The sequence below is a fragment of the Semicossyphus pulcher genome, unplaced genomic scaffold (genome assembly GCF_022749685.1).
Source record: "Semicossyphus pulcher isolate SPU_LCO1_2020_fin unplaced genomic scaffold, fSemPul1.0.p SCAF_9, whole genome shotgun sequence".
Taxonomy (NCBI): Eukaryota; Metazoa; Chordata; class Actinopteri; order Labriformes; family Labridae; genus Semicossyphus; species Semicossyphus pulcher.
In genome coordinates this window covers 5,290,406-5,304,551 of record NW_027211770.1, presented here as the reverse complement: position 1 = coordinate 5,304,551, position 14,146 = coordinate 5,290,406, and the positions used below count along the sequence as shown (strand labels likewise).

General features: G+C 47.1%; 1 protein-coding gene across 1 annotated transcript in view; it reads left to right on the top strand.

Moving 5' to 3' along the window:
- The first annotated feature begins 385 nt into the window (after positions 1-385).
- LOC138583699 (oxysterol-binding protein-related protein 10-like) overlaps positions 386-14,146 on the top strand; it is a 35,247-nt gene continuing 21,486 nt past the window's right edge. The window contains exons 1-6 of the mRNA XM_069655658.1: positions 386-597; positions 3,807-3,985; positions 4,693-4,766; positions 7,991-8,083; positions 8,651-8,978; positions 10,439-10,560. Coding sequence (XP_069511759.1) covers positions 386-597; positions 3,807-3,985; positions 4,693-4,766; positions 7,991-8,083; positions 8,651-8,978; positions 10,439-10,560 — 1,008 coding nt within the window. The remainder of the gene's footprint in view (positions 598-3,806; positions 3,986-4,692; positions 4,767-7,990; positions 8,084-8,650; positions 8,979-10,438; positions 10,561-14,146) is intronic.

The following is a 14,146-nucleotide window of genomic DNA, read 5'->3' as shown; positions in this document are numbered from 1 at the left end:
AGCTACTGGAGTTTCATACAGCCTCTGTGTCTCATGCTCTCTAGTGTTACTGCATTGTTCAGTCCCTGTGGCCGCTGAGGGGGGAGTATCCCGGGCTGAGGGGGAGTGACCAACCCGGGATTTCCAAAATAAAAAACGCAGTAACGTCAGAGGGAGAGAGAGAGAGAGAGAGATCTCCGCAGTAAAATAGTCGGAATATCCCTCCTGTGTGTCCCAGAGTCGGAGCAGCAGGAGGAGGCTCCTCTGGTGTCTTATCACTACATCACTCTGAAAAACACCTGAATCAGTGTTAAACCTCCTCCTGCTCCTCCTCCTCTTGTTTACGGCTGAAGAGCATCCTCACTTCCGAGTGCGAAGTTCCGAAGCGGAGCCCCACAGCCGCAGGATGAACCGCTCCGCGCGACAGGAGAAGCCCGCTCGGAGCTCGTGCAGGCGGCAGGAGCAGCAGGTCGGCCCGGCGGCTGCGGCGCTCAGAGGGGGGTCCGGGGACAGAGACTCACTGTCAGCCCCCCCGCACCTCCACACAGCCCGCAGCAAGCGACACCTGGAGGGGGTCCTGAAGAAATACACCAACCTGCTCCAGGGCTGGCAGAGCAGGTGGGTTACTGAGTGAGGGGGGGCTACAGGAAGTGTAGTTATATCTTTGTATGGGGATTTATTATGAGTATGTTATATAATGTCTCTGCTGGATCAGAGCAGATCCTCAGTCTACTTTATGACCATGACATCACATGTGCTTCACTACATTATGAAACCTGTGGAAACTGCATTATAAGCCTCTAGAACTGTATTATTCTGTATTCCCTAAAGCCTACCTGCTCAGGTAGATACAGGTTCTTATTCAAACATGGAGGTCTAAAAGGGCAGCATCTTAACAACAGTCCAGCTGCTCGACAAAAAGTTCCTCTGAGTAAAATCAGAAGATATTTTCAGTCTTTAAAGTACGAGCATGCGCCGGGTTCATTCAGCCGGTACATTAATGTTCCTTTAAGAATTATTCTTTGCTCCCTAAATATGTTTTTATAAAACTCTTCACAGCCTTTTTTTCTGTCTTGCTCCTAAAAATATGCAGTTAACCCCCCCGACCGCCTCAGTCTGTGTGTGCGGTCAGAGAAGTGATGTGAAGCACACGGACAAACAGAAACACAGGAAGACTCTACTTTCAGGTTTATTGATGACGTCTGATTTGTCACACATCATAACCAGCTACAGGCTCACTAACATCTGTGAACCAGCTTTACACAGCATCCATCAGTGTGCGCACACACACACACACACACACACACACACACACACACACACACACACACAGTGCTTCTATGTTTAAACAGAGTGAATGAAATGATGCTCAGATGGCCTGTGAGGAGATGTGGGGGTGGGAGTTCCAGAAACACTGAATGAGTCATCCAGGATCAGGAAAGCCCTGCACTCCTCTCTGCATCTCAATACTTACTCCCCCTCTCCTCCCTCTCCTCTCTCCTTCTCTCCTCCCTCTCCTCTCCCCCTCTCCTCTCTCCTTCTCTCCTCCCCCTCCTCCCCCCCCTCCCTCTCCTCTCTCCTTCTCTCCTCCCTCTCCTCCCTCTCCTCTCTCCTTCTCTCCATCCTCTCCTCCCTCCTTCTCTCCTTCCTCTCCTCCCTCTCCTCTCTCCTCCCTCTCCTCCCTCTCCTCTCTCCTTCTCTCCTTCCCCTCCTCCCTCTCCTCCCTCTCCTCTCGCTCCTCTCTCTCCTCCCTCTCCTCTATCTCCCTCCTCCCGCTCTCTTCCTCTCCTCTCTCCCCCTCCTCCCCCTCTCTCTGTCCGAGTGGATCGATGAGAAAAGCATCCAAACGTGTAATGAGATCCGTGATCACACTTTGACAGTGTGTGGTGTACTTACTTCCTCTCAAACACACACACACACACACACACACACAAACACTAGACATATTAGAGTTTGTGTGTGTGTCTGTGCGTGTGTTTGCATGCGTGTGTGTGTGTGTGTGTGTGTGTGTGTCAGCAGGTTGTGATGCCTGTCTCTGACGATGATGTGAATATCTGAGAGCAGCCTGAGGACAGCTGATGACGCAGGTTCATGTTTGTATCTTCTCTGAATGTGTTGTGTAGATGTGTTGTTGTTGTTGTCGTGTTGTTGTTCTCACTCTGTCAGACAGATGATGTTGGTGACATGTTCTCGCTGACAGAGGACGTGTGTAGAGATGAATGCTGAGATAACGTGTTCAGTGTGAAGAACTCTTAAACTTTGCACACACTGAAACGTGAGCTGTCGTGTGCTCATGGCTCTACGTCTGAACCCAGGCTGGGCCGTGCTTCAGAGGGACTCGTTCACAGCCTGGACCGGGCTGATAGAATCAGGACCAGGGAAGGTGTCTGCTTCCTGGTAAACAACCAGTGGTGCTCAGATGAGGAGATCTTCTCTCCTTACTCCTAATCTAGAGCTCCTTATGATTGGATGCTGTCTGTCAATTTACTGTCAGGATAGAAGGCTACTTCCTGTTTAAGTTGTCCTTTGTGTGATGGTCACACACTGCACTAAGGATCTACTGAAGGGCCTCCAATGATCATATGTTCGTTCTTCTGCCAGCCTGTCTTTATGCAGAAACTCAAACAAGACTGCCCAACGACAGACCGTTCAGCTCTGGTCCAACCTGGGAACCAGCAGCTATTGTCCAATGGCAATGCAGCCACCTGGCACAACAGACAATATTCCAGGTCTTCCGATGTGGCCTGAAGTTATCCAGATACTGGATAAGGCATGTCCTGTCCAAGACGTCCTCTCTGTGTGCTGGTCATTGTTTAAGGTCTGATTGCAACTTGAGGTGTGGGAATGGCGTGTACATTTGGAGACAACGCTTCTGGAGGGCACATATAGCTCAGCATTCAAACCCATCGTACCTTTAACCTCCTCCACCCTGTGTGACCAGATCCTGGACTTCATGAAGGGCAACTTCATTCTCTCCATCTTCATTTCATTTGATTTTTTTCCCCTTGACCTTTGACACCACCTGGAAGAAGACGTAGGGAAAGGAGATCACTGTTGGTACCACATAGGAATCAGATGAGCTCTTTCAACATCATGCTAGCCCGCAGGCTGATATCTTTGGTGACGGTAATTATGGCTTTTTGAAGGGGGGTCTGATTATATGTCACTGTGGCCCCCTTGTGTTATAGGTAGTCGGGGTTAACATTATGCTCTGACAGTTAACACCGGTGGTTGAAGCAAAGTTCCTTTCTAAAACAGGGGCTGGTTTGTCTGATTTGTTCTAGTGTTTATGTGTGGTTGTAGAGGTCCATTACTGCCACCAGCTGGTGGAGGCCCTGCAGTCCACAAGCTGTCCTGTCTGGTATCTGTCAGAACGGCCGAATAACCAGCCTGAGCCTGAGCGAACTTCCTGCTGCTGTCAGCCTCCCTCTGCTGTAGGAGAAGGCCTCAGGACAGCTCTCTAGGATCAGCACCTTGGAGAGTTCTGCAGCTCACAGTGACAGAGTTTGAAACGCTGTGTGTAAAGTCAGCCGTCGTTATGAAGAAGCTAAAGAACAGCTGCATGTGGCCTGAACACAGTGAGCAAAATGTGTCAATAAAATGAGCCCGATACCTGTAGAGGAGACGTGAGCCTTCCTCCCCAAACCAGCCCCTCCTTTACACCTGCTGCACCTGTCAGGTAACACGTTTACATCAGACATGAAAGAGTGACAGATGACAGGATGAAGGATTTCAGTAATCTACATGTGTTTGTGGGGAGATGTTATCCAGGTTATATAATGAAACATGGACACATTGTCATTCCTCCTCTCTCCTCTCTCCTGCAGATATTTTGTCCTGGACCCGGAGGTCGGTCAGCTTCAGTATTACCTGAATGAAGGCAGCAGAAGTCAGAGACCCCCCCGAGGGTTCCTGCCCCTCCTCGGAGCCATGGTGGTCTCATGTGATGACTTTCAATACATGTTTACTATCAAATCCACTGCTGGGGATTCCTACAAACTCAGAGGTGAGACAACAGCTCTCCACGTCTCGTTAAAACACAGTGAATGATGACGTCACAGCTGCTTCACATGTTATCACTATAACCCAGAGGACAGATAAAACCTGCACCTTAAAAACATAAAGTATGTTTAGTTTATAGCACAGAAGCTGCTGTTGGCAAAGACTTTCAGTGTGACTGAAGCTTTTAAAGAGTTGTATCAATGATGTCCCGGCAGCTGCAGCAGTGTCATGTAAACAGAGCTGTCTGTTTAAACACAGTTCAGTCCACCAGGAAGCTCATGAAAGAGAGACGATCACACCGATCAGTTGCCGTGTCACGCAGCGTTCAAAAGATATGAAACAAACATGTCCTCTGCTGTTTATACAACATTGTATAGAAGTGAGTTTGGTTATGGTGGAAATAGGATGGTTGGTCAAATGTTTGAATTTGCATGAATGGTGGGAAGACAAGAATAAGCAAATGTAAGCATATGAATAAGTCCTTTACTTACAGACCTGTAGGTCACATCAGTTTATAGATCACAGCTGATCAGAGAGCTTTGTGAAAGAACAACGGGACGATCACGTGTGAAGACAGGCAGAAATAAGACGAGATAAAAGTCTCAACGATATAACATCATTATATAAACAGTGTGTATGTGTGTGTGTTATAGCTGTTTCCTGTCTCAGTAACAGACACACTCTGACGCTCTGTGGTCTCCTCTCTGTCAGCTCTGGACGCTCAGCAGCAGGAGTTATGGATGACTCAGCTCCAACTGTGCTCCCGACGCCACTCTGACAGCAAGGTACACACACACACACACACACACACACACACACAGATTAGAGAGACTTTAGAAACACTTTTATCGACAGCTTTCTTTAAACAGCTCTTAAATATGGCCGGTTCCTCCCAGATTAGTGTACACATAAATACGTCACATACATCAGTGCTGTAGATATTATTAACCTGAATGTGTTCAGAGTCAAAGTCAGACTGCATACTTTGACAATGACTCACAAACAGTGAAACGTAACGCTGATGTCTTCCTGTTGCTCAGTCTGGACTTTAAAGTGATCCTTAGACTCCGTACTCTGTGCATCGATCCTCTCCTCGTCTCCGCCCTCTTATTGGATTAGATCTCCTCTAAATGTGCAGAGGAGTGCTCGGTCAGACAGACAGGTCCAGTGTCCGGACATAATGGACCCAGACTACATCTCCTTCCTCTTTATGTTCAGCTCACTCTGCTTCACTCTGCAGAGCCTGTGTCACTCCTCTGAGCTCTGACATGGTCAGGGAGCAGCTTCCTGTCCCCGTGTTGTTCTCCTGTGGAGCCGGACGCTGACTTCAGAGTTTGATGTAGAGGAGAGGGGACAAGGAGAGATCATTTATTTATAATGTGAGTTATCAGGAGAGAACTTCCTGTCCGCTTCAGAGCCAGCCCTGAACATGAACCTGACGTTAGCTGCTTCGGCAGAGGTCGAAGAGAACGAGCACTGATATAGTTCAAGTCACTTTGCTGCTTCACGTCAGGGCTCAGGAAGAATCACATGCTCTCCTAATTGTGAAGATTAAATGTGAGCCATGTTCAGTGTGTTTCTGTCTCTCTGTGTAACTTCACCCCCCTCATCAAACTCTACAGCTGCTTTCTACAAGTTGTTCCTGTTTGTCTGACCTCACTTCCTGCCTGCTCCTTCCTGGATGTTGTAACCTGGCTGATCACCTGTGTGGTGAACTGTTTCCTCTCTGAGTGCTGGGTTTGAGTCCTGTTTCTCCCTGTTTGAGGTTTGAGTTGTTACAGTGGTGTGGCCAGCTGACATCCAGCTGACATCATAAACCTGCGCCAAGACTTCCTGTTCCTCTGCTCATTGTTTACATTCTGAGAGCATCTGAGAAACACTGCCAACACACTCAGACAGAAGCTTGTCCACTGTCCACTTCAAAGGCCGCTGCTTTGAAAGAGGTGTGAAGGAGGCCATCTGTGTTAAGCTGGAAAAACCTTTGCAGAAAAAAGGAGTCGCAGAAGTAACAGACGGAGCATAGCATCACGCTGCAAAGGGCGATCGGAGCTGAGACGATCATTACCCGGGTCTACTGCAGAGCCATGTGACCTGGGTCTGAATGCAGATGGTAACCTTTCCTACTAAGCAAAAAAGCTGAGTGTTAGTTTTTAGACCAGTGAGAAAGCGGCTTAAAAAGCTCTTTAACAGGCACAGGATGTGTGGTGATCGGGCTGTTGGCTGAGCTGCTGCTAACGTCAGTATCGTGCTGTTCATGGAGGGTAACACTGGTTTCTGTGACTCTCTTTAGGGTCTCTTGGATTGAGTTATTTGTCCTGCTCCTGAGGACATCCACGTTGTTAACCAGCAGCTCTAACAACGTTTGGCTGTGGGAAATGGGCGTGAACTTAAACATGTAAGCTAAAGCTGCTGTGGGACCCTAACCCTGGGAAAAGTTTGTTGTTCTTCTTGACCAAGACTTTATGTAAATCCTGTGTTAAGATGGTGTCTCACTCAGCTCCACCTGCTGAGTGGAAGATGTGGTGTTCCAGGTTATTGACACTGTGACTGATGGCAACTGTTCATCAGAGAGGAGGGCAGGTTGTTCCTATAGTCTGTGCTGTGTTCCTGTCCTGATGGTGTTGAATCCAGACCAGACAGTGTTAGACGAGCAGAGAGCAGACCAGATGAGTAGATTCTGAGGTCTGCAGGTCGGACCGTCTGATCGGGCTCATGTTCAGACGATCTGCTGAGACGCCCTCTGGAAGGTTTCCTCTGAACTATGGACACCTCAAAATGAAAGGGTGTGTGTGTGTGTGTGTGTGTGTTTGAATACAGGATTTGAACTGTGATCACTCTGTGTCTTGTTTTAGCTCCTCTGTCAGTTCAGCAGCTGATGACTCACCTCCACAGAGAGAGCTGTGAGTTAGTGTGAGTGTGTGTGAGTGTGTGTGTGAGTGTGTGTGTGTATGTGTGTGTGTGTGTGTGTGTGTGTGAGTGTGTGTGTGTGTGTGTGTGTGTGTGTGTGTGTGTGTGTGTGTGTGTGTCTGCATCTGAAGCAGCATACATGTAGTATGTGTTTGTGTCCTCCCTGCTGAGACAGCTTTAACCAGTCAACAACAGTACTGACTGTGTGATTGGTTGAAGTGTTGTGACATCATCATACAGCTGTCAGAGGTCTCATTGAGGAGGATCAGGCTCCTCAGAGACGTGTCCTCGTTATCTGACAGAAGCACACTGCCGCTCTATAGCAGGGCCGACACATCATTCATGTTCAGGTAACAGCTTCTACTCAGGCTGAGGTTTGTTTGCTTCCTGGAGAGGGTCACATTGTGAGGACGCTGGGGAGGAGTCTAGTTACGTTTCATCACACAGAAGTGTGACGAAGGCTGAGAGTGAAGATTCAAAGGGTTCATCCTCTGAGGAACAAAGTTTGATGATTGTGCTTCATCACTATTCATCCTCTGGAGATCGAGGATGACAATTAGTGTTAGACTTCATGATGGATGGAGAGAGAGGAGAAGAGGACGGTTTGATTTGAAGGCCTCAGTTAGGAACAGGTGAGGATAACCTCAGGTAATTATTTACACTGAATCTACAGCTGAGATCATCTTCCTCTGGACCTGATAGGTGTTTTTGTTGTGTTGGTCTTCTCTCTCTCTCTCTCTCTCTCTCTCTCTCTCTCTCTCTCTCTCTCTCTCCCTCTCCCTCTCTCTCCCTCTCCCTCTCTCTCTCCCTCTCCCTCTCTCTCTCCCTCTCCCCTCTCTCTCTTCCTCCCCCCTCCCTCTCTCTCTCTCCCTCTCCCCTCTCTCTCTCCCCCCCTCCCCCTCTCCCTCTCCCTCTTTCTCATTCTCTCTCTCCCTCTCTCTCACTCTCTGTCTCCCTCTCTCTCTCTTGTTAATAAATTCATCACTTCTGCTCATCATTTGCTCCTCCCTCCTTTTCCCTGGGTTTTATTCTATCATTACTCCCCACGACCCCGAACCCCAAAGATCAGTTAGATCAAACAGGACCTTCTGTGTGTGTGCAGGTGATGAGCCCGGCTGAGGAGCAGCAGAAGAACCTGGTGAACTCAGTGGAGTCTCTGCCCCCCCGCAGAGGACCCCTCTCTGCTCTGGATGAGGTAACACTTCCTGTTTACAGAGTTTAATGAGCTCACTAACCAATGAGAGGCTGCAGGAGTCTGTCGGTGATCCCCTAAGTGTCTTCATCAGAGCGACCTGGTGTTCACAGGATGGTGTCAGAGACGCTCATAACAACAGACAAGAGCTGTGTGCAGCTTTACCTGTTAGCTTGCATGCTTTGCTAGCTCTAGCACTGTGTTGTTTAGGAAGTTTCTCTGTAGTTAACGAGTTAATCAGTCTGATGTTAACGAGTTAATCAGTCTGATGTTAACGAGTTAATCAGTCTGAAATTAATGAGTTAATCAGTCTGATGTTAACGAGTTAATCTGTCTGATGTCACAGAGAGATAACAGATCCTCTGCTTGTTGTCTGCAAACAGGAAGTCTGTACACATGACACACGTTGTAGGAGAGCACAGAGAGCACGGCTCCTCTGCACCTCCTCTGGTTAACTCGAGCTGAAACTTTAATGTGTCTGTTGGTCAAACTTTAACCAGCTTAGTTTGCTCCTCTCCTCCTCCTCATCTTCTCCTCCTGCTCCTCCTCTTCCTCCTCCTGTCGGTGAAGGACCTCCTCCTCTTTAAGGCCACCTCTGCAGCCACTCTGAGCTGCCTGGGCGGCTGCCTCTCTATGCTGCAGCACAATGTGGTCCAGGCCCTGAACCATAACCAGAACCAGAACCACCTCCCTGGTCCCGTCCTGCACCACGGCCCGGCCGCTCTGACCCCGGCCGCTCCCACAGACAGAGTCAAATCCAGGAGCGTGAACACGGCCGAGCCCGGAGGTCTCAGGTCCGCTCAGAGCCCAACGCACAGCTTCAGTGAGAGTCCCAAACACAGCAGCTCCACCAAAACCAACCATGTCCAGAACCAGGGTCCAGGCCCGGCACAGGCAGGTGAGCAGAGTGTGTTCTTGTCCTCAGTTCAGCCTCGTAGGAACACGTTATCATATGTAATCTCTGAGAAACACAGTTTCATCTCGCCATGTGACATGTGAAGAACCCGACCCAGAACCACGTCACTGATCAGATTTGGATGTTTAAGAAGCTTTGACTGTTTAATCCTCAGTTTGGCTCCACAGACTCCTCCATCAGCCTCAGTTTGGCTCCACAGACTCCTCCATCAGCCTCAGTTTGGCTCCACAGACTCCTCCATCAGCCTCAGTTTGGCTACACAGACTCCTCCATCAGCCTCATGAGTCTCCTGTGTCAGAGTGATGATGGTCTGCCGGACATCGAAACACTTACAGCCCACTGCTGTCTCATGTCATGTCCCGTCAGCATCACTCATATGTTCTTTAGCAGCAGCTCACAGAAAAGTGATTCACTGATTCAACAGGTTTTGATCTGTGTGCTTAGGAGAGGAGGATGCCCTCTACAGGCTGAAGAGAGATTTTAACATTTAGTCTGTAACAGTTTTAATCTGAGACTAGTTTGTTTCAGAGAGGAGGAGAGCTTGTTGGATAATTCAGCTCAGTAAAAACCACTGAAGGGTCACTCTGAGCCTCAGCCTGACACACTCTCTCAGTTTAGAAGGATGCTGTTGAAAGATTAAACAGCAGCTGATTGGCTCTCCTCCACTGATGACTGAGGTCATGGAGTGTGTGGGAGCAGCCTGAGAGACCAAATCAGAGAAGACAGAAAGAAAAGCTGACACAATATGTCCCATAGATATATAATCCTGATGTTAAGGGTGAGATGTTTGAATCAAAGAGCACATTAAGGAAGGAAGACGTGCTTTGATTCCCGACAAATAAGAAACCTGGAAGTAAATACATGACTGGTCGTCACCAGGCTGTTGGTGTTCAGAGACACACGTCCTGAGTCATTTCAAAATAAGAGCCCCTATACTGTATTATTTTATAGTTTGACTCATGTCCCATCTGTTAACATGGAGGAGGCGGGCTTTATGACCTATACTGCAGCCAGTCAGCAGGGGGCTACAGAGAGGGTTTGGGTAGCTGTCATGTCGACCACTGACACCTGCAGGAGGAACAGTCAGATGTGTCGGGTATCTATGCTGCTCTCTGAATACTGAGAGTCACAAACAGCAGTGTTATGAAGGATGGTTAGCAGTGCATTGTTAGCTTCTCTGTCACAGCAGCCCCTCTCCTCATATCAACAAAGACGGCCCCGAATGAGCCCAGAACAGCTAATGTTAGCATTTAGCCTCTACCTCGCTAACATTACCGCCGGTGCCACTCTGTTGTCTGTTCAGCTGCTGGTCAGTCGAGAAGCGGTGTTCGCATGGAGGGAGCGTGGAGGAGACGGAGGAGGAGAAGATGGCCGCCGTGTGAACATGGTGAATGGTCCAGATAGGGTTTAATGGTTGTCATGGTGATCTTTCCCTCTCATAGATGGTTCCACTGGATCGTCCAGAAGTCCCTCTGAGAAGAAGGTGAAAGATGGAGCACCTGTGTCCTCGTCCACCTGTCCGTCCTCTACTGTAACAGACAAAGACACAGAGCGGCCCTCTGAGGTAACACAAACCCTCGCCCTGCTCTCTCTGCTCATTCACATCACCTAATGAATGAACCTGAACCCCTCAGTGTCCAAACTAGATTACACTGCTGGTGTAACTGTATCTGTCTGATGCACATTTACATGCTCATCATTTAAATCCTTACAAGTTTCGCACCTGCCCGTCACAACCTTTAAAACCTTCATGTTTCTTATTTTCATCCAGGTTGTTCTTACTCACTGTTCTTACCTACAAAATACTGCACAATAATTCACATATAACTGACATAATAGTGAGCCAGTTGAGGTCTTACTTGTGATTACAGGCAGGTGCACATACCTTTTTCAGTCTGGTTCTCAGGGGAGCACCTGGAGAGGTTGCTTGGTACTCAGCCTTTACAGTTGCCCTTCAAGCTGTCGTCGTCACTGCCCTCCTGACTGCTCTCCTCACTGTGATGTCGGCCTACTTCTTTCTCCCTGGTTGAGCCTATGATTAGCTGTTTGCATATGGACATACATATACATATACATACATATGGAACCAAGCGATCAGCTGACTTGGCGCAGTTCTCAAGTGTGTGGGCGGTATGCAGAATGTGCACATGGGAATCCCCAATCGTCACCATCTGACGCAGTTTGGGATCGACCCCGTTGTAAACTGCAGCTCCGTCTGCGTACACAGAGACCTGCTTCATCTTCCACTCATCCTCTAAACCACAAGCCTCAATCCTCCTCATGTGAACGCAGAAGACGTGCATGTTCTGCTTTGTGAAAGGCCAGTAGAAAAATATGACACAGTGCTTGACATTGTTCTTCGGTCTGTCCTGCCACCTGTCAAGAGAGCGGCTGGATTTCTGATCTGGAGGTTCTGTAATGTTCCTGTGACTCCCTGAAGGACCTCCAGATCTCCTCATCTCTTCTCTTCCTACACACACACACACACACACACACACACACACCATTTGTCTGTGCTTATTTAATGCTCAACATGATGCAGTTGTAGTGTTTGATCCACAGTCTCTTCACGTCGCTGCACGTTTACAGCAGTTTTAATGGCGTCAGAGTCTTTACAGTTTCAGTATGTGTGTACGTACAAATGTGAGTGAAGCCAAGAACACACATGAATGCCGTTACTTTAAACTATGTATCACAAGTGCTTTAAAACCTGCATTCTCTCTAATGCCCAGCAGGGGGTGAACTCTACTGCGTTAATAAATCAACAGAGAAGTCGGCTCATTCTCTCACTTCTGCACAATCTGCACGCGCACACCGACTCAGATTCATCGTCTAACAGTTTAATCATGACACTTTTATTCTTCTCTTCTGAATTCAGCTCTTCAAATTTTAAACTCATTTTCAGATTTATCTTAAAAAGTTCAAAAATTCAGGTTTCAAATTATTTGGATACTAAATATTCTCATCACTCAAAGACAAACATTAGAGGAACCAAGGACATCCAATCATATGCATCCAGCCAGTCAGGTTACACTCCCTTGGTCATGTGATGGTGATGCTTAAATTAACAGGAAGGCAGTCAGATATAAACAAACCCACAGGACAGGCCTTAGGTCAGGGGTTATTTCTCGATCAGCTGCATTATAACATTGTGTTTGTGTCTGTGAGCTTCTTTTTGAACACCACAGTCACAGTGTGTGAACGTGTTTCACTTACTGCTGCGGACAAACATGACTTTCATGGTGAAAATATTACATCCCAGGATGCTTTGCAGCCTCAGCTTCACTCTGCAGCATTCATTCAGCCCGATCCTCTGGCTGGAGTCAATATAGCACAATATCCAGTCTGCTGAAACTTTGTGATGTCTCTGGATTCATGAGCTCATCCATCCTTTATCTACATCTCTTATCCTGCTCAGGGTCATTGGGCGAGAGGCAGGGTTACACCTGGACATGTCACCTGTCAATCACAGGGCTGACACACAGAGACAGACAACCTTTTACACTCACATTCACACCTATAGGCAATTTAGAGTCACCGATGAACCTAACGAGCATGTCTTTGGACTGTGGGAGGAAGCCGGAGTACCCGGAGGGAACCAACGCATGCACGGGGAGAACATGCAGACAGAAATCCTGACCCTGTGCTCCCTACGATACCGTCTGCAACCACATCATTTTTTCTTTTCATATTTTGCATTACAAGCAGAGAGCTGAAACAGTCTGTCGTTCTAAGACACCAACTGCATGATGGAGCTGGTGATGGAAGAACGGACTGTGCAGCTGCAGCCCAGAGACACAGAGAACATCCGTGACAGCTGCAGGAGAGTTCCACTTTATTTATAGATATATCTATATATCGAACAATACGTGTCTGTCTGTGACAGAGAGACAAGGTGACATTTCCGGTCTCTGATTTTAAGCAATCACTTCATCCACACAGGACCATGTAGAAAATGTAAGTGTCTTTAAACACAGAAAAACATTCATATATATCAAACATATCTCTACCCAGACCTGTCCGTCAGAAAGGTGCTGATGTTTAGAAGTCAGGTGATGCTATAAGCTGCTGGTTTCCATGACAATGAACAAGGAATTACAAGTGTAACCTGAATCTATGACGGAGGAGGACTAACATGAGATTATAACACACTCACACTGCTCACAGCTCGACATCAGGCTGTGTGGTCAGGTGACATGTAAAGGTGAATGATCATGTGACCTCATCATGTCTCTGCATACTCATGATCATCCTCACTGTCAGGTGTTCACGTCTGCAGCTGATCAGCGTGCAGGGAGGAAACAGTCATGAGATGTTAGGGGTTAGGAGGAGAGGCGCTCACACACACACACACACACACAGTTATCAGAACTTTGCTGAATGAAAAAGGCCATATTGGGTCATTAAACATAAATATGCTGTTGTGGTGTTTATTGATCTAAAAAAAGCATTTGATACAGTAAATCATGAAATATTAATCAATAAATAAGAACAATATGGGATTAGGGGACTGGCATTAGAATGGGTGAGAAGTTATCTACAAAACAGGAAGCAATTTGTGAAAATGGGAGATTACCAGTCGAGATGCTTGGACATTGTGTGTGGTGTTCCACAGGGATCAGTGTTGGGTCCTAACCTATTCATCATCTACATCAATGACCCATGTAATATATCACAGACACTCAAATTCATCTTATTTGCTAATGATATAAACATATTTGGTTCAGGTGAGAATTTACAGCAACGTTTGAACAATATCACTTCAGAATTCATCAAAATAAAATATTGGTTTGACAAGAACAAGCTATCACTAAATCTGGGCAAGACAAAAATTAGGATATTTGGTAACAGAAAAATAAATCATCAAAAAATCATCAGGTAAAGATAGAGGGGGTTGACATAGAAAGAGTAAACGAAATATAATTTCTTGGGGTGATTATAAACGACAGAATTTGCTGGAAGTCTCACATTAAATACATCTGCACTAAAATATCTAGAAGCATTTCTGTAATGGCTAAAGCAAGGCACTTTTTAGATAACCAATCACTCCACATTCTGTTCTGTTCACTGGTCTTACTGTACTTAAATTATTGCACAGAGGTGTGGGGCAATACATATAAAAGTTCATTGGAGCCACTATTCATACTGCA